This window comes from Hypanus sabinus, chromosome 3, assembly GCF_030144855.1.
Source record: "Hypanus sabinus isolate sHypSab1 chromosome 3, sHypSab1.hap1, whole genome shotgun sequence".
NCBI lineage: Eukaryota > Metazoa > Chordata > Chondrichthyes > Myliobatiformes > Dasyatidae > Hypanus > Hypanus sabinus.
Window position 1 is genome coordinate 94516505 of NC_082708.1, and position 20431 is coordinate 94536935.

At 37.1% G+C, this 20431-nt stretch overlaps 2 protein-coding genes across 8 annotated transcripts in view; one reads left to right on the forward strand and one right to left on the reverse strand.

Annotated features, from left to right (window-relative positions):
- The window catches only part of fgg (fibrinogen gamma chain), an 87875-nt gene extending 86812 nt beyond the window's left edge, over nucleotides 1-1063 (reverse strand). For 2 of the 6 annotated variants that reach the window (XM_059964809.1, XM_059964808.1), the window contains exon 1: nucleotides 206-407. In XM_059964809.1, the coding sequence (XP_059820792.1) occupies nucleotides 206-277 (72 nt within the window). In that variant the 5' untranslated portion in view covers nucleotides 278-407. Of the gene's footprint in view, nucleotides 1-205; nucleotides 408-975 lie in introns of those variants that run through there. The other 4 variants (XM_059964813.1, XM_059964810.1, XM_059964814.1 and 1 more) reach the window with 4 other exon arrangements.
- Nucleotides 438-20431, forward strand: part of LOC132391519 (uncharacterized) — a 237636-nt gene continuing 217642 nt past the window's right edge. The window contains exon 1 of one of the 2 annotated variants that reach the window (XM_059964806.1): nucleotides 438-763. In XM_059964806.1, the coding sequence (XP_059820789.1) occupies nucleotides 583-763 (181 nt within the window). In that variant the 5' untranslated portion in view covers nucleotides 438-582. The remainder of the gene's footprint in view (nucleotides 764-20431) is intronic. The other variant, XM_059964807.1, reaches the window with a different exon arrangement.

Sequence of the window (20431 nt, forward strand, 5' to 3'; positions counted from 1 at the left end):
CACGTGTTTATCCAGTTTTCTTAATCAAAACGACATTCACTTTCCGTTGGCAGCCTGTTCCACACTCACACCGCCCTTTGAGTGAAGAGATTCCCCCTGTGGCCCCCTTAAATATAACACCTTTGCCCCTTAACCTATGACCTCTAGCTCTAGTCTCACGCAGCCCAAGTGGTAACGGCCTGCTTGTATATAATGCTAGTTATACCTCTATAAAACCTTCTCTCGTTCTCTCCATAACTCCGGTAGAGCCCTGGCACAATCCTTCGTTAATTTTCATGGTATTGTTTCAATCAAATTGATATTTAAGCCCCAGTTTTCATCGGCAGTTTCTGGAGAAAATTCGTCTAAAGACCTGCAAACCATTTTCCCTTGCCATTATGCGGAAGTAATTGAACTGAGGTCAAGGGAACAGCTGTATTTTGGCAATTGGCTGGGGCAGTTTGCAACTGCCATCTATCGTTTATAAAATAGCATTGCTGTGGTACGGAGGAACCGCCTTGTTGTAATTACGTATTCATTTCTTCTGAAGTTCAGCGAGGAGCAACTTGGTTAAAGTTGATTAGTTGTGCTGAAGACGTTAGGATGATGAAGCAATGGAGCTGCTGGCGCGGACTGAAGTACCTGCGGTGGCCCCAGGCCGGAGCCTGGTCCCGCCTGCGCGGCCCGAGGTCGCACCGTGTGGGGAGCCGGCACTTAGCAACCAGGCCGGGGGCTGTGCGGATAGGCTGCGCGTCCGGCTTCTGGGGAGACACTGCGACCTCGGGTGAGGAGACGGCGTCAATCCTTTACGGCCTTGCAGTACACGCTTCGTTTAATGCCGTTCAAAAACACAGTGCTTACCCCGAAAATCACGACTGTACATGTTAGTTCACTCAAATTTCAATCAATTTTGCCGCTTTAATTGTTACCTTGTGTAACGTTATATATAACAAAAAATACACCATTTAACTAGTGTTAGCGGCAAAAGCACCCTACCTTTGTTAAATGTGTTCAGGAAAATTGTTTCAAGCATTATGTAGATGGCTCTACCAGAATGTAGGCAACACTGAACGTCGGGAGAACTCATTAAGGGCAAGTGACTGAAATGTAAGTCCAACTGCACTTTGAGACCAGTGACTGTATTGAGGCGTAGTAGCTCAGGAAAAAGGAGGCATGAGTCAGGTATCTGGGATCAAGCAAGTACCTTGTGGAGTATAAGGGGTTTGGAACTAATCTTAAGGAGAAAGGGGGACATAAGATATCCTTGACAGATAAGGTAAAGAAGAATCCTAAAGAAACGTTTTTATATTAAGAGCAAACGGGTTACTAGGAAAGTGTAGTCACCTAAGTGTGGAGCCACAGTTCTTAAATGAATGCTACTTGTATGTATTTGCAGTGGAGAGGTATGGAAGTTGGGGTATTCAGGGCAGAGAATGCTGATATCCTGAAACATTTTAAAAGCACAAAATTTGAGTTTTGAGGCATGTAAAGTCCTTGGGACATAGCTCTAAGTGTAGCCTTAGATATTGCAGGGAGCAGCAAAGGAAGAAATGGCTAGTGTCTTGACACATTCTTCCAGTTCCTCACCTTAGTTACTGTTGTGGTACTGAAAGAATGGAAGGTGACTAATGTGCCTTTATTTGAAAAGGAAGCTACAGGCCAGTGAGTCTTAAGATCGGTGGACGGTAAATTTCCTGTGGATTTTGAGAGGCAGGATCTATCTAGATTTGGAAAGGTGAGAATTGACTAAGAGAGTCAGCATGGCTCAGTGCATGAAAAATCATGTCATGAATTTAATTACACTTTTTTGAAGTAGTTGACCAAGAGGATTTATGAGGAAATGGCAGAAGATGGTAACTAATGGACTTTAGCAAGGCTTTTGGAAAGGTCCTGCATAGTAGGCTGCTCTGATATGTTAGATCACATTGGATCTAGGTGGAGTTGGTTAGATCAAAATTGGCTTAGACCATAAGACATAGGAGCAGAATTAGGTCATTCCGCCCATCAAGTCTGTGCCACTAATCTATCATGGTTGATTGTGGATCCCACTCAACCCCATACACCTGCCTTCTTGCCATAACCATTGATGCCCTGACCAATTAAGAAACAATCAATTTTCGCTTTAATTATACCCGTGGCCATGGCCTGAACCACAGTATGTGCAGAGCATTCTACAGAATGCTTCTTTACCACAGATTCAACCTGTAAATGCACCTTCTGGGAGACTTGTTCGAGGACTCCTAAGCCCATTTGCATCTCTGATGTTTGAATTTTTTCCAAATTCAGATAATAGTCTGCAATTTTGTTCCTTTTACCAAAATGCATTATCATATATTTCCCAACACTGTATTGCATCTGCCACTTTTTTGTCCACTCTTCCAATTTTTCTAAGTCCTGCTGCAATCACATTGCTTCCTCTGTGCTTTCTACCCCTCCATCTATCTTTGTATCATCCACAAACTTTGCCACAAAGCCATCAATTTCATTATCCAAATCATTGATAAACAAGTAGCGTTCCCAATACTGACCCCTGAGGAACACCACTAGTCACTGGCAGCCAACCAGAAAAGGCCCCTTTATTCCCACTTGCTACCTTCTGCCTGTCAGGTATTCCTCTGTCCATGTCCAGTATCTTTCCTGCAATGCCATAAGATTTTATCTTATTAGGGCTTTAAGCTAGATTTGCAGGGGGATGGGAACCAGAGGGCCAGAGTAGATAGTGGAGCGGGGGTGGGGGGTTCATGCAAAGTCACAAATAGAAGGGTTGTGTGTGGTGGTAATAATCTTCCGAGGTGTGTCTCTTCCAATGCGAGGAGTATTGTGGGGAAGGCTGATGAGCTGAGGGCATGGATTGATACGTGGAATTATGACATTGTAGCCATTAGTGAAACTTGGCTACAGGAGAGGCAGGACTGGAAGCTTAATGTTCCGGTGTTCCGATGTTTCAGACATGATAGAGGCAGAGGGTGGGGGGGGGGGGGGGGTTAGCATTGTTAGTCAGGGAAAATGTTACAGCAGTGCTCAGGCAGGACAGATTATAGAGGGCTTGTCTACCGAGGCCATATGGGTGGAGCTGAGAAACAGGAAAGGTATGAGCACATTAATGGGGTTGTATTATATCCACCCAATAGTCAGCGAGAATTGGAGGAGCAAATCTGCAGAGAGATAGCAGAAAACTGCAGGAAATAAAGTTGTGATAGTAGGGGATTTTAATTTTTCACATATTGATTGGGACTCCCAGACTGTTAAAGGTCTAGACGGGTTAGAGTTTGTAAAATGTGTTCAGGAAAGTTTTCTATTTCTTTATAAAAAAAAATTTTATTGAATTTTCAAATAGGTTACAGAAGGAAAAAAAATTATAAAAAAAATTATTTTTATCTCATCAACATTTATCTTATTCCATTAATCAATCAAATGTTTTAGTATAGGAGATTCTTCCTTTTCCCGTATCCATTTAGATTCCCATTTATATATAAAATCTTCTGGTATATTTTCTCCTATTTTATCTAATTCTATTCTAATCCATGCCGGTTTATCTTCATCAAAAAAAGATGCAATAAATCTAAGTTGATTTGCTTTGTAATAATTCTTAAAATTTGGTAATTGTAACCCTCCTAGGTCAAATTTCCATGTCAATTTTTCCAACGATATTCTTGACATCTTACCTTTCCAAAGGAATTTCCTCACACATTTATTTAACTCTTGAAAAAACTTCTGCAGTAATTGTATTGGTAGTGTTTGGAATAAATATTGTAATCTAGGGAATATATTCATCTTTACAGCATTGACCCTACCTATTAATGTTATTGGTAACATCATCCACTTATCAAGATCCTCTTGAATTTTTTTCAATAATGGCAAATAATTTAGTTTATATAAATTCTTTATATCATTATCAACTCTTATACCTGAATACTTTATACCATTTATCGGCCATCTAAATTGAGTTATTAATCGACATTGACTATAATCTCCTTTAGTAAGGGGTAAAATTTCACTTTTATCCCAATTTATTTTGTACCCTGATATTTTCCCATATTCTTCCAATCTAGAAGATAATTTATGCAACAAATGCAATGGGTTAGTTAGATAAATCAGAACATCATCAGCAAATAAATTAATCTTATATTCCTCCTGATTAACTCTGAAACCCATAATATCTGAGTCAGTTCAAATTAATTCAGCTAATGGTTCTATCTCCAACACAAATAAAGCAGGTGATAATGGACAACCTTGTGTCGTTGACTTTGTTAACTGAAATGATGTTGAAATTTGGCCATTTGTCACCACTTTAGCTTTGGGGTTAGTATTTAAGGTTTTAATCCATTTTATAAAAGATACTCCTAATCCATATTTTTCTAATACCTTAAATAAAAAATCCCATTCCAATCTATCAAATGCTTTTTCTGCATCCAAAGCAACTGCCACACTCATTTCTTCCCTCTTTTGTGCCAAATGAATTATGCTGAGTAACCGAGTTACATTATCTGCTGATTGTCTATTTTTAATAAATCCTGTTTGGTCCATGTGTATTAATTTTGGTAAGTATTTAGATAATCTATTAGATAAAATCTTTGCTATTATTTTATATTCCGTGTTCAACAAAGAAATAGGTCTATATAGGTCTTTATTAGCAAAGAGACCTTTAATTCAAAATAAACTTATTCCTTTTACAATGGATAAGCAGCTTTTATATAACTGGTTTCACAAAGGGATTAGAAATATAGGAGACTGTTTTGAAGGAGGTATATTAATATCATTTGACCAATTAAAGAATAAATATAAAATATCAAGTAACACTCTTTTCTGTTATTTCCAATTAAGGGCTTATTTAAAGATAAACTGGGTCAAACAATGTTATTGCCGAAACCTAATGAAATAGAAACTTTAATTCATAAAGGAAAAATTAAAAAAATTATTTCTGGTATGTATAATTTGATTCAAAAACAGGCAATTAAACAAGAAATTCATAAGTCAAGACAAAAATGGGAAACTGATTTGTATATTAAAATTGATTAAACAAGTTGGTCAAGATTGTCTTGACAGTATGACAAATACAATAAATATTCGACTAAGATTAGTACAATATAACTTTTTACATCAATTATATATTACACCACAAAAAATAGATTAAATTCAAAGTTATCTGATCAATGTTTTCGATGTAATCAAGAAATTGGTACTTTTTTACACTCTACTTGGTCTTGTTTTAAAATTCAACCTTTTTGGACAAATTTAAGAGTTTTACTGGAACAAATTATTGGAACACAGCTTCCACACAATCCAATATTATTCTTACTAGGTGATATTGAAGGGATAAAACCGAAACCCAAATTGAACAAATATCAGAAAGAGTTCATAAAAATTGCATTGGCAGTAGCCGAAAAGGCTATTGTAGTTACTTGGAAATCGGATTTATACTTAAGTATAGATCGTTGGAAGAATGAAATTTTCAGCTGCATTCCGCTTGAAAAATTACTTATAATTTAAGAAATAAATATGATACATTTCTGAAAATTTGGTGCCATTATTTACAAAACATAGGATTAAATATACAGGTGCTCCGAAGATAAAATTATTGGTCATCTGGGAAAAGAAACATATATATACATTAAAGCTAATTTGAACTCCATGGAGCGTGTGGGGATCTTCCGATATCCAGGCATTCTTTTTTTCTTTCTTTTTTTTTCTTTTTTCTTTCTTTTTTTTTCTCTTTTTCTTATAGGGATATGTTAGAGGGGAGGGGGGAGGGTTGATAATTTTTTTTTCCTTATATTTTGTAACCCATTTGAAAATTCCATTAAAAAAAATTTAAAAAATTATCAACCCTTCCCCCACTCCCCTTAACCCCTCCCCCCTAACATATCACTATAGAAAGAGAAAAAAAAGAGTGAAGAAAAAAGAAAGAAAGCAAGAATGCCTGGATATCGGAAGATCCCCACATGCTCCATGGAGTACATAATAGCTTTAGTATACATATTTCTTTCTTTCCCCAGATAACCAATAATTTTATCTTCGGAGCACCTATATTTAATCCTATCTTTTGTAAATAAGGGTGCCGAATTTTCAGAAGTATTTCATATTTATCTCTTAAATTATATGTAATTTTTTTAAGTGGAATGCAGCTAAAAATTTCATTCTTCCAACGATCTATACTTAAGTATGTATCCGATTTCCAGGTAACTGCAATAGCCTTTTTGGCTACTGCCAATGCAATTTTTATAAATTCTTTCTGATATTTATTCAGTTTGGATTTCGGTTTTATCCTTTCAATATCGCCTAGTAAAAATAATATTGGATTATGTGGAAGTTGTGTTCCAATAATTTCTTCCAATAAAATTCTTAAATTTGTCCAAAAAGGTTGAATTTTAAAACAAAACCAAGTAGAATGTAAAAAAGTACCAATTTCTTGATTACATCGGAAACATTGATCAGATAAATTTGGGTTTGATTTGTTTATTTTTTGTGGTGTAATATATAATTGATGTAAAAATTATATTGCACTAATCTTAACTGGACATTTGTTGTATTTGTCATACTGTCAAGACCAACTTGTTTCTTCAATTTTAATATTCAAATCAGTTTCCCATTTTTGTCTTGACTTATGAATTCCTTGTTTAATTGCCTGTTTTTGAATCAAACTATACATACAAGAAATACATTTTTAAATTTTTCCTTTTTGAATTAAAGTTTCTATTTCATTAGGTTTCGGAATAACATTGTTTGACCCAATTTATCTCTTAAAAACGCCCTTAATTGGAAATAACAAAAAAGAGTGTTGTTTGATATTTTATATTTATTCTTTAATTGGTCAAATGATATTAATATACCTCCTTCAAAACAATCTCCTATTTATCTAATCCCTTTTTGAAACCAATTGTGTAAAAGTTGGTTATCCATTATAAAAGGAATAAGTTTATTTTGAATTAAAGGTCACTTTGCTAATAAAGATTTCTTTATCTCATCATCAACATTTATCTTATCCCATAAATCAAACAAATGTTTTAATATAGGAGATTCTTTCTTTTCCCGTATCCATTTAGATTCCCACTTATATATAAAATCTTCTGGTATATTTTCTCCTATTTTATCTAATTCTATTCTAATCCATGCCGGTTTATCTTCATCAAAAAAAAATGCAATAAATCTAAGTTGATTTGCTTTATAATAATTCTTAAAGTTTGGAAGTTGTAACCCTCCTAGGTCAAATTTCCATGTCAATTTTTCCAACGATATTCTTGACATCTTACCTTTCCAAGGGAACTTCCTCACACATTTATTTAACTCTTGAAAAAACTTCTGCGGTAATTTTATTGGTAGTGTTTGGAATAAATATTGTAATCTAGGGAATATATTCATTTTTACAGCATTTACTCTGCCTACTAATGTTTTTGGTAACGTCATCCATTTATCAAGATCTTCCTGAATTTTTTTCAATAATGGTAAATAATTTATATAAATTCTGTATAACATTATCAACTCTTATACCTAAATATTTTATACCATTTATCGGCCATCTAAATTGAGTTATTAGTCGACATTAACTACAATCTCCTTTAGTAAGGAGTAGAATTTCACTTTTATCCCAATTTATTTTGTAGCCTGATATTTTCCCACATTCTTCCAATCTAGAAGATAATTTATGCAGCGAATACAATGGGTTTGTTAAATAAAACAAAATATTGTCAGCAATAATATCTGGGTCCATTCTAATTAATTCAGCTAATGGTTCTATCCCCAACACAAATAAAGCAGGTGATAATGGACAACCTTCTCTAGTTGACCTTGTTAACTGAAATGATGTTGAAATTTGACCATTTGTCACTATTTTAGCTTTGGGATTAGTATTTAAGGTTTTAATCCATTTTATAAAAGATACTCCTAATCCGTATTTTTCCAATACCTTAAATAAAAAATCCCATTCCAATCTATCAAATGCTTTTTCTACATCCAAAGCAACTGCCACACTCATTTCTTCCCTCTTTTGTGCCAAATGAATTATGCTAAGTAACAGAGTTACATTATCTGCCGATTGTCTATTTTTAATAAATCCTGTTTGGTCCATGTGTATTAATTTCAGTAAGTATGTAGATAATCTTTTAGCTAAAATTTTTGCTAATATTTTATAGTCAGTATTCAACAAAGAAATAGGTCTATATGATGTTGGTTTTAAAAGATCTCTATCTTTTTTTGGCAATATTATTAAAATAGCTGTCGAAAAATATTCTGGAAGTTTATGCGTTCTTTCCGCTTGGTATATTAACATAAAAGGAGGAAATAGTAAATCTTTAAACTTTTTATAGAATTCGGATGGAAAACCATTTTCTCCTGGGGATTTATTACTCTGAAGGGATCCTAGAGCTTCTTCAACCTCTTTTAATGTATAAGGCATATCTAATCCCTTCCGTTTTTCCAAATTCAATTTTGGAAGAGTTATTTGTGATTCTGATTGATACAGTTCAGAATAAAAATTCTTAAAAGTTTCATTAATTTCTAAAGGTTTATAAGTAATTTTATTTACACTTGTTCTAATTGCATTTATCGTTTTGGAAATCTGGACTGTTTTTAACTAAAAAGCAAGAATCTTGTGTGATCTTTCACCTAGTTCGTAATATCTCTGTTTAGTTCTCATAATTGCTTTTTCTGTTCGATATGTCTGAAGTGTATTATATTGTAACTTCTTGGTAACAAGGTGTTTTTGTTTTTCTTCTGTCATATATCTTTGAGATTCTTTTTTCTAATTTTGTAATCTCTTTTTCCAATTGATCTATTTCTACCATATATTCCTTCTTAATTTTAGAAGTATAACTTATTATCTGGCCTCTCAAATATGCCTTCATTGCTTCCTATGCTATAAATTTATCATCAACTGAATGTAAATTTGTATTTAAAAAAAACTGTATCTGCTTTTTCATGAAATCACAAAAATCTTGACGTTTTAATAATATTGAATTAAATCTCCATCTGTAAATCGATTGTCATTGTCAAGGGGGAATGATCTGACAATATTCTTGCTTTATATTCCATATTTTTCACTCTGTCTTGAATATTTGTTGATAATAGGAAAAAATCTATCCTTGAATAAGTTTTATGTCTATTTGAATAAAATGAGTAATCTCTTTCTTTTGGGATAATTCTTCTCCATATAGCAATCAAATTTAAATCTTCCATCAATGATAAAGTTAATTTTGCTACTTTTGATTTTGTAACAACCTTTATAACAATTATAACCTTTATAACCTTTGTACCAATCTATCTAAAACTGGGTCGAGACAAAAATTAAAATCTCCACCTATTAATATTTTGTCATGTGCGTCAGCCAAATTCAGAAAGGCCTCTTGTATAAATTTTACATCATTTTCATTTGGTGCATAAATATTCATAAGAGTCCATAGTTCTGAAAAAATTTGACAATGTATAATTACATATGTCCCCTCAGAATCATTTTGTATTTTAATTAGTAAAGTTTTATTAACCAAAATTGCAACTCCCCTCGCCTTTGAATTAAATGAAGCTGCAATAACATTTTCGACCCAATCTCTCCTTAATTTCTGATGTTCTATCTCTGTTGAGTGTGTTTCTTGTATAAAAAAAAGCTATATCTATTTTCATTTTCTTAATATTCTTTTTCTTTTCACCGGTCCATTAAGCCCATTAACATTAAAACTTAAAAACTTCAATAAGTTAGTCATTATTTTTAACAGGGTTACTCCAATCTATAGTAATACCCTAACCTTTCAACTTTTGTAGTACCTTGGGGAATCTTTTAAAAATTCTCCATGTTGCTATGTGTCTCTCTCCCCCCCCCCCCCACCCCTGATTGTCCAGGCAAAGAAAGAAAGATTAAAAAAAATAGATTATAAAGAAAAAAATAACAAAGCACCCCCCTACTAATGTGAATAAAAAAAAAACCACAACATTACCCCCCTCCGTTGTACGGGTCATGGCAATCGCCATGATTACACAGGTGAGTCCCGTAGCAATCGATCCGAAGTTCCCTCAGCTCCCCCGTAACATAAAAAAGTATATATAAGAAAGGAAAAAATAACATCACTACTCTCGATTAATATTTCTCAAATTTTTACCTTTCTCCCCTGTATCATATAATTAAGAATAGATTTAAATTTTCTTCTGTCCTTAAACATCCATCAACTCCATTCACTATCCCTGTCTTCATCTTTAATCTGTTTCACTTTTAAGTCTTTGGCTGTGGTTAGCAAATATTTGGGAGTTTTTGTGTAAATTCTTCCACATCCCGATAATCAGTAAAAAATCTTCTTTTTCCGTCATCCAAAAAAATTATCAGGGTTGCCGGGTGGCGCAATATAAATTTATAACCTTTTTCCCATAAAACTTTTCTCGCTGGGTTAAATTCCTTCTTTCTCTTCAAAAGGTCATAACTTATATCAGGATAGAAAAGAACTATTTTCCCTTCTATCATCAATGGCCCGTTTCTCTTTCTGGCACGTTGGGCAATCACCTTCAAGATCTTTTCTTTATCTTGATATCTTAAGCATTTTATCAAGATTGATCGTGGGTTTTGATCAACTTGAGGTCTTGGTCTTAAGGCTCTGTGAGCCCTTTCAATTTCAATTAACTGAGTTCCTTCTTCCATTTCCAAAATTTCCGGAATCCATTTTTGAAAAAAAAATTATTGGATCGTCTCCTTTAAGGCCAACAATCTTAATATTATTTTGTCTGCTAAAATTTTCAAGTACATCCACTTTTTCCAACAACTGTTTTCTTTCTGATGTCCAGGCAGAAATATTATCTTCCATTTTATTCACTCTATCAATGGTGTCTCCCATTGTTTCTTCCAAGTTTTTAATTTTCCTGTCCATTTTGTCCTGTCTTTTCATCATTTTATCAAACATAATCGTCATATTGTTAATCTTTTTACTTTTAATGCTTTTAATTTATGCATTATTTGCACCAAAGTTTTTTTTATGTCTCCAATATCACCTCCAACCTCTTCCTGTTGTTCTTCTTTGTTTGTCTCTTCATCTTCGTCTGATTTATCCAGAGAATCTGATTCCACCTCATATTCACTTTCAGTTCCGATCATAGCTGGGATTTGTAGTTTGAGTTGCTTATGTTTGTGCATGCTCCTTCCTTCACGCATGCACAATTCCTGTTGCTCTTTTTTTTTTTGGAAATGGTTGATGTTGCAGCAGTTTCCTGTTCTGTATCACCGGATGTAAATTGCACTTGAGCCCGAGGCTCTTTCATGGCGGCTGGCCTTGATTCTTTTCCAACTTGTGTTGTCTTCAAAATAGTAGTTTTCTTCTGCTTCTGTTTAGGAGGCATATCTTGACAATCCTGAGTAGTTTATAAGTAATTTTTAAAAGGTATTTACTAACTTTCCTTCACTTAAACTTTATTTTACTGTTTTTTTACGGGAGAGCTGGATTTTCATGTCTCGATCCTACGTCATCATGTGACGTCCCAGGAAAGTTTTCTAGATCATTATGTAAAGGTACCGACTAGAGAAGATGGAGTATTAGATCTTCTATTAGGAAACGTGTTAGGACAGGTGACGGAAGTGTGTGTAGGGAAACACTTTGGTTCCAGTGATCCTAACACCATTAGTTTCAATTTGACCATGGATAAAGATAGATCTGGTCCTCGGGTTGAGGTTCTAAACTGGAAAAAAGCCAAATTTTGAAGAAATGAGAAAGGATCTAAAAAGCGTGAATTGGAACAGGTTGTTCTCTGGCAAGGATATCGTTGGTAAGTGGGTGGCCTTCAAAGGAGAAATTTTGAGAGTGCAGAGTTTGTATGTTTGTACGTCTGGAGTAAAGGCAAAGTGAATAAGAATAAGGAACCTTGGTTCTCTAGGGATATTACAACTCTGAGAAAGAACAAGAGAGAGATGTATGACATGTATAGGGAACAGGGAGCAAATAAGGTATTTGAGTATAAAAATTGCAAAAAAAGATACTTAAAGAAATCAGGAGGGCTAAAAGAGGACATAAGGTTGCTTTGGCAGTCAAGGTGAAGGATAATCCAAAGAGCTTCTACAGGTATATTAAGAGCAAAAGGATAGTGAGTGATAAAATTGGTCCTCTTGAAGATCAGTGTGGTTGGCTATGTATGGAACCAAAAGAAATGGGGGAGATCTTAAATGAGTTTTTTGTGTCTGTATTTACTAAGGAAACTGGCATGGACTCAATGGAAATAAGGGAAACAAGTAGTGAGGACATGGAACCTATACAGATTGAAGAGGAGAATCAGAGGCAAATCAGTGTAGATAAATCAGAGTAGATAAATCCCCAGGGCCTGACAGGATATTCCAATGGACTTTGAAGGAGATTAGTGTTGAAATTGCAGGGGCCCTGGCAGATATGTTTAAAATGTCGATATTTACGGGTGAGGTGCTGGAGGATTGGAGGATAGCTCATGTTGTTCCATTGTTTAAAAAAGGCTCTAGAAGTAATCTGGGAAATTATAGGCCGGTAAGTTTGATGTCGGTAGTAGGTAAATTATTGGAACGAGGACTAAGAGAAAGGACCTACAAGTATTTAGATAGTCAGGGACTTATTGGGGAGAGTAAACACAGCTTTGTGTGTGGTAGGTCATGTTCAACAAATCTGTTGGAGCTTTTCGAGGAGCTTACAAGGAAAGTGGATGAAGGGAAGGCAGTGGATGTTGTCCAAATGAACTTCAGTAAGACCTTTGACAAGGTCCTGCATGGGAGGTTAGTTAGGAAGATTCAGTCGCTAGGTATACATGGTCAGGTAGTAAATTGGATTAGACATTGGCTCAATGGGAGAAGTCAGGGAGTGGTAGTGAGGATTGCTTCTCTGAGTGGAGGACTGTGACTAATGGTGTTCCGCAGGGATCAGTGCTGGGTCCCTCGTTATTTGTCATCTATATCAATGATCTGGATGATAATGTGGTAAATTGGATCAGCAAATTTGCTGATGATACAAAGATTGCAGGTGTAGTGGACAGTGAGGAAGGTTTTCAAAGAACCATAGAACATCACAGCACAGAAGCAGGCCTTTTGGCCTTTTTTGGCTGTGCCGAACCATTTTTCTGCCTAGTCCAACTGACCTGTACCTGGGCCATATCCCTCCAAACCCCTCTCATCCATATACCTGTCCAAGTTTTTCTTAAATGTCAAAAGTGAGCCCACATTCACCACTTCATCCGGCAGCTCATTCCACACTCCCACCACTCTCTGCGTGAAGAAGCCCCCCCCCCCCACCCCCCATGTCCCTTTTAAACTTTTCCCACTTGCAGAGGGATTTGGACCAGCTGGAAAAATGGGCCGAAAAATGGCAGATGGAGTTTAATACAGACAATTGTGAGGTATTGCACTTTGGAAGGAAAAAACAAGGTAGAACGTACAAGGTAAATGGTAGGGTACTGAGGAGTGCAGTAGAACAGAGGGATCTGGGAATACAGATACAAAATTCCCTAAAAGTGGTGTCACAGGTAGATAGGGTAGTAAAGAGAGCTTTTGGTACATTGGCCTTTATAAATCAAAGTATTGAGTATAAGAGGTGGAATGTTATGGTGAGGTTGTATAAGGCATTGGTGAGGCCGAATTTGGAGTATTGTGTGCAGTTTTGGTCACCCAATTACAGGAAGGATATTAATAAGGTTGAAAGAGTGCAGAGAAGATTTACAAGGATGTTGCTGGGACTTGAGAAACTGAGTTACAGAGAAAGGTTGAATAGGTTAGGACTTTATTCCCTGGAGTGTAGAAGAATGAAGGGAGATTTAATAGAGGTGTATAAAATTATGATGGGTATAGATAGAGTGAATGCAAGCAGGCTTTTTCCACTGAGACTAGGGGGAGAAAAAAACTGGAGCACATGGGTTAAGAGTGAAGGGGGAAAGGTTTAAAGGGAACATTATGGGGGGCTTCTTCACGCAGAGAGTTGTGAGAGTGTGGAATGAGCTGCCAGATGAAGTGGTAAATGTGGGCTCACTTTTAACATTTAAGAAAAACTTGGACAGGTACATGGATGTGTGGAGGAATATGGTCCAGGTGCAGGTCAGTGGGATTAGGCAGAAAAATGGTTCAGCACAGCCAAGAAGGGCCAAAAGGCCTGTTTCTGTGCTGTAATGTTCTATGTTGGAAAGATTTTATCTTTTTATCTTGTTATCCTCATGTGTGGCTCATCAAATGCCTTCTGAAAATCCAAGTAAATTACATCTATTGCCTCTCCTTTGTCCATCCTGCTTGTTACTTCCTAGAAGAACTCTAACAGATTTGTCAGGGAAGATTTCCCTTTACAAAAACTATGCTGACCGACTTTTCATTAGTCTCCAAGTACCTTGAAATCTCATCTTTAATAATAAATTCTCTCTCTTGCAATCTGACACCAATCTGATTTTCCCAATCCCCTTGCATATTGAAATTCCCCATTATGATTGTGTCATTACTCATTTCATGCCTTTTCCAGCTCCCTTTGTCATCTTAACCCCACATCTTGCCTACTAATTTGTGGCCTATATATGCTTCCCATAATAGTTTTTTAACCCTTGCAGTTTCTTAATTCCACCCACAAATATTCAAAATTCTGTGATCCTATGTCACCTCTTTCTAAAGATTTAATTCTCTCTCTTACCAAAATAGCCATACCACCGCCTTCTTGACTGTCCTTTTGATACAAAGTATATCCTTTGATATTAAGCTCCCAACTGTGGCCTTCTTACAGCCATGACTCAGTGATGCCCACAATGTCCTACAAACCAATCTCTAATTGTGCCACGTGTTCATCTGCCTTATTATGAAAACTATGTGTATTTAATTAAATGCACCTTCAGTCCTGCATTCTTTGCCCTTTTGATTTTTTCCTCTGTGATGCAATTTAACTCATGCACTGTCTGCATTTATACCCAATTATTGGTTTGTCTTTCCTTGCATTCATATTACACTCATCATCTACTTGTAAACCTACTGGCTCTATCATACTGGTTCCCATCACCCTGCCATATTAACTTAAACAACTCCCAACAGATCTAGCAAACCTCCCCGCAAGGATATTGGTCTCCCATGGATTCAGGTGCGACCTGTTCCGTTTTTACAGATCACACCTGCCCCAGAAGAGGTCCCAATGATCCAGAAATCTGAATCCCTGCAACCTGATCCAATTCACACAAAATGCTGGTAGAACACAGCAGGCCAGGCAGCATCTATAAGGAGAAGCACTGCTGACGTTTCGGGCCAAGACCCTTCATCAGGACTAACTGAAAGGAAAGATAGTAAGAGATTTGAAAATAGGAGGCGGAGGGTCAGTCCTTCCAGGTGAGGTGACACTTCACCTGTGAGTCGGCTGGTGTGGTATACTGCGTCCGGTGCTCCCGGTGTGGCCTTTTATATATTGGTGAGACCCGACGCAGACTGGGAGACCATTTCGCTGAACACCTACGCTGTCTCTGCCAGAGAAAGCAGGATCTCCCAGTAGCCACACATTTTAATTCCACGGCCCATTCCCATTCTGATATGTCTATCCATGGCCTCCTTTACTGTCAAGATGAAGCCACACCCGGGTTTGAGGAACAACACCTTATATACTGGCTGGGTAGCCTCCAACCTGATGGCATGAACATTGACTTCTCTAACTTCCATTAATGCCCCTCCTCCCCTTCTTACCCCATCCCTGATATATTTAGTTATTTTCCCCCCTCCTTTTTTTTCCCTCTCTTTCTGCCCATCACTCTGCCTTTTCTCCAGCTCCCTCTGGTGCTCCCTCCCTCTTTCTTTCTCCCTAGGCCTCCCATCCCATGATCCTTATCCTTCTCCAGCTCTGTATCCCTTTTGCCAATCACCTTTCTGGCTCCCAGCTTCACCCCACCCCCTCCGGTCTTCGATCATTTCGTGTTTTCCCCTTCCCCCCTCCTACTTTCAGATCTCTTACTGTCTTTCCTTTCAGTTAGTCCTGATGAAGGGACTCGGCCTGAAACTTCGACAGTGCTTCTCCTTATAGATGCTGCCTGGCCTGCTGTGTTCCACCAGCATTTTGTGTGTGTTGCTTGAATTTCCAGCATCTGCAGATTTCCTCATGTTTGAACCTGATCCAATTCTTCATCCACACATTTATTTGCCACCTCATTCTATTCTTATACTCACTGTCACATAGCACAGGCCCCGATCCCAAGATTAGTACCCTTGAGGGCCTGCTTCTCAACTTACTTCCTAACTCCCTAAACTCTGTTTTCAGGACCTCCTCCCTTTTTCTACCTATGTCATTGGTACCAATATGTACCACAACTAATGGCTGCTCGCCCTCCTATTTCAGGATATTGTGGACACGTTCAGAAACATTGTGGACCCTGGCACCTGGGAGGAAAACTACCATCCATGTTTCTTTTTTGTGTCCACCGAATCGTCTCTCTGTCCCCCTATCTATAGAGTCACCTAATACCACTACCACCCTCTTCAGTTCCCCACACTTCTGAGCCACAGGGCCAGACTCAGTGCCAGAGGCACGGCCACTGTTGCTTCCCCTAGGTAGGTCAATTTCCCCCCCCCCCCCCGCCCCCTCCCCCAGCAGTAGTCAAAATGGAGTGATTATTCTTGAGGGGGACAGCTACAGGGACGCACTCCACTATCTGGTGTTTTCCTTTCCCATTGACAGTCACCCATTTATCTGTATCCTGTGGCCTTGGGCTGACTACCTCCCTGTAGCTACTGTCTGTCAACTCACTTTCCCCAACAAGCCAAAGGTCATCCAGCTGCAGCTCCACTTCCCTAACTCGGTCTCTAAGGAGTTACATCTTGATGTACCTGCTGCAGATGTGGCCATTGGGGAGGGTAGGAGTCTCTTCAAAATCCCAGATCTGACACCCAGGACAGAACACTAGCCCTGCAAACATACCCCATAAGAAATAAATATCACTTCCCTTGCCAAAGCTTGTTAAAATGATGATGGTACCTCACTTTTATGGAGACTGGGCGCTTCCAGCTCCACTCCGAATCTGTGGGGGAATGCTTCTACTGCTTGGTGGCCTGTGGCCAGTCCTGTGCTTTGGAGATTCATGTTGTTGGTTATAAATTTGAATGAGGATTTAAGTGGCATGATTGGTAAATTTGTGGAGATAAAGCTGGTGATATGGCGGACAGTGAAGAAAGTTGCAAAAGGATCTAGGTCAATTGGGGAAGTTGATAAATGAATGACAGATAAAATTTAACTCTGTCAAGTGTAACATATGCATTTTGGAAAGTTAAAACAAGGTGGGACTTCCACAAAGAGCCCTGAGGTATATTGTAGAACAAAGAAGTCAGAGGGTATAAGTACATTGTTTGATGAAAGTAGTGACACAGGTAGGCAGTGGTGAAGAAACCAAGTGGCATGTTTGTCTTCATGGAACAAGGCAATGAGTACAAGAATTTTGGCATTATGTTGGGGTATCTTGAAAAATATTTAAGAGTGATAAGTCCCCTGGTCTTGATAGGATATACACCATTATTGAGAGTAATGAGATGAGATTGCTAGGGCCTTGATCAAATTATTTGTGTCCTCTCTAGTCATAGACAAAGTCTTGGAGCTTGGAGGATTGGTAAGTAGCGAATGAGAATTCAGTTTTCAGGAAGGAAGATGGGGAAAATCTCAGAAGCTAAAGATCATTGGTACCCACCTATTTTAGAGCAAATGGAAGTCAACGGGTGTTCAAGTTTCAAGATACAGCACTGGCTGGAACCAAGCGGTGAAATAGAGGCAATCAGTGAACCTGCTGACCCCTAGGATTCCTCTTGAGGTGTTCAAAGCGACCTCAACTTCATATGTTCGCTCAAGAACCATTTTTGGAGATTTTTGAGACCTTATGTGGTTGGTCAATTGTGCTCACTGGAATAGTATAAAGGTAGCTGGCTGAACATCAGCTCTATCCTGACTAACATTCAGATTCCAATTGTAATTTTCACTATTGTGATTGTCTTCATCTTCGCCTCACAGTTCCTTTACTTTTTTTTGTAAATTTATTCTTATTGAAGTTCATCATCAAACAGTTCCATAAGATGTATTTCAGATGTTGTGCACATATATCATATAATCATATATATCAGAAATCTCCACAAAGTATTTATCTGAGGTATATGCTTATGAGCGGAAAGAAAAAACAAGCAAAAGGAAAAAACTATGTACAAGTAGGGAGTGATCTTTTTTAACAACATATTCATTGATTTGTGAGAATAAAATCAGGCCTATGAGGCATTATGTAGTTAAACCATTTTTCCCAGTATCAATCAAATTGTTTCAGCTTATGATTAACAGATGCTGTTATCTTCTCCATTTTGTAAACGTCCATTGTAATTTCCATCCATGCATTTACAGTTGGGCTCTCTTGTGATAACCATTTCCTAGTAAGAGTCTTTTTACCAGCCACCAACAGTATATTCATTAAATATTTATCTCTTTTCAACCATTCTTGAGGTATATATCCAAAATATATGGTCTTACTTCCTAAGGGTATTTCACATTTAAAGATGTCTTGTAGGGCATTGTGTATCCCCCTCCAATAGTTTTTGATAACAGGGCAGTCCCAAAAAATATGCTAATGATTTGCATTTTGATTTCCACAATTTCTCCAGCAAACAGGGAGGTTACTATCATAATGGGATTTCTGAGAGGGTGTAATAAAATATCTTATAAGGTTTTTCCATCCAAACTCCCTCCATTTCTGTGAATTGGTACACTGTCATTGATACCTCCATATTAATGTCCATTCTTCCTCAGATATAATTATCCCTCCTTCCTTCTCCCATTTTGTTTTAATGTATGAAGTCGAATGTGTTTTAAGATTTGACAACCCCTTATGCATGTTTGAAATGATTCTGTTACCGTTATCTGAATTATATGCTTTTCTAAATAGCTTATCAAACATGTACTTGCCTCAGTTACATTTTTGAGCGTCTTATTAACATATTGTCGCATCTGTAAATACCAATAAAAATCTTGTTTTTCTAATAATTGTTTCTCTTTAAGCATTTCAAAACTGAACAGTGTTCCTTCTTTCATTATGTTGCAAAGAACTGTTATTCCTTTAGATGTCCAGTCCTTAAATCTAACATCCAATTTATTTAGTGTAAAATCCCAGTCACATGCACACCATTTAAGAATTGCAGTATCTTCCTCTAGATTATATTCTTTTATAGTGGTTCTCCATATTTTAAGAGTCGATTTCACCCATGGGTTATCAATAGTATTTATGTACCTTTGCAGGTTGTTATCAGCCAAAATTGCTTGTATGGGAATGGGAAGTACCAGCTCCTCAATGTTTTTCCATTGAGCGTCATATGACGGGTTGAACCAACATATCACAGCTCTCAACTGTGCTGCAAAATCTCTAAGAGAAGGTAGGCCCCAACCCCCCTTTTCCTTTGTTAATTGCAAAGTTTTGAGACGAACTCTAGACCTTTTACCCTGCCAAATATACCTTGATAACATCTTGTTCCATTCATTGAACTGATTTTGATTAATCTCTATTGGTAGGGTCTGAAAGAGATATAACAGTCAGGGCAGTATATTCATTTTAATAGACTCAATCCTTAAACTGAGACTGAGAAAAGGAATCAGGTTCCATCTTGCCATATCTTCCTTAATTTTTTTATATAAAGGCTGATAATTACATTCTGATAATTTTGCCAAATCTTTTGGCATAATGATGCCCAAATATTTGAAAGACTCTGTGTGCCATGCCCAAGGATATCTACTTTCAATTTCTCTTGGTGGGCTATAGTAATATAAAAGTAATTGGGTTTTATCTATGTTGATCTTATATCCTGATAATTGACCACATTGTTCAAAGGATTGCATCAATTTAGGTAAAAAGTATATTGGTTGCCCTAGATAGATCAAAATGTCATCCACGCAACAAGTCAATTTATGCTCTGTCCCCTTAATAGTAATTCCCCTGATATCTTCATTTTGTCTGATGTATTGAGCTAATGGTTCCAGATATAATGCGAAGAATAGCAGTGACCGTGCACAACCCTGTCTCGTGCCCCTTTCTAGGGTAAGACTATTTAATAAATATCCATTGATTTTAATCCTAGCCTTAAGGTTGTCATATAGGTTCTGTATAGTTTTAATAATTGTGTCTTGGAAACCAAGTCTATGTAAAACTCTGTAAAGAAAATTCCAATTAACCAATTTTATTTTTTTGTATATGATCCATAATGTGAAGTGTCCTTCGTATATTGTCTTGTGTTTGGCGTTGTCGTATAAAACCTGTCTGATCGTTACGTATCGGTATAGATAGAAACTCCTCTGATCGTTTGGCCATGATGGAGGTAAATAATCTATAATCTACATTAAGAACGGATATTGGTCTAAATGACCCGCATTCCATTTTATCCTTGCCTTCTTCGGTATAGCTGAGATTATCGCTTCCTTCCTACTGGGTGGCATTCGTGCCTTTTTTAGAGCCCAGTTCAGTGTGGGGAGTAAAACAGGAATTAACTCATTTTTAAATTCTTTGTACCACTCTGCCGTAT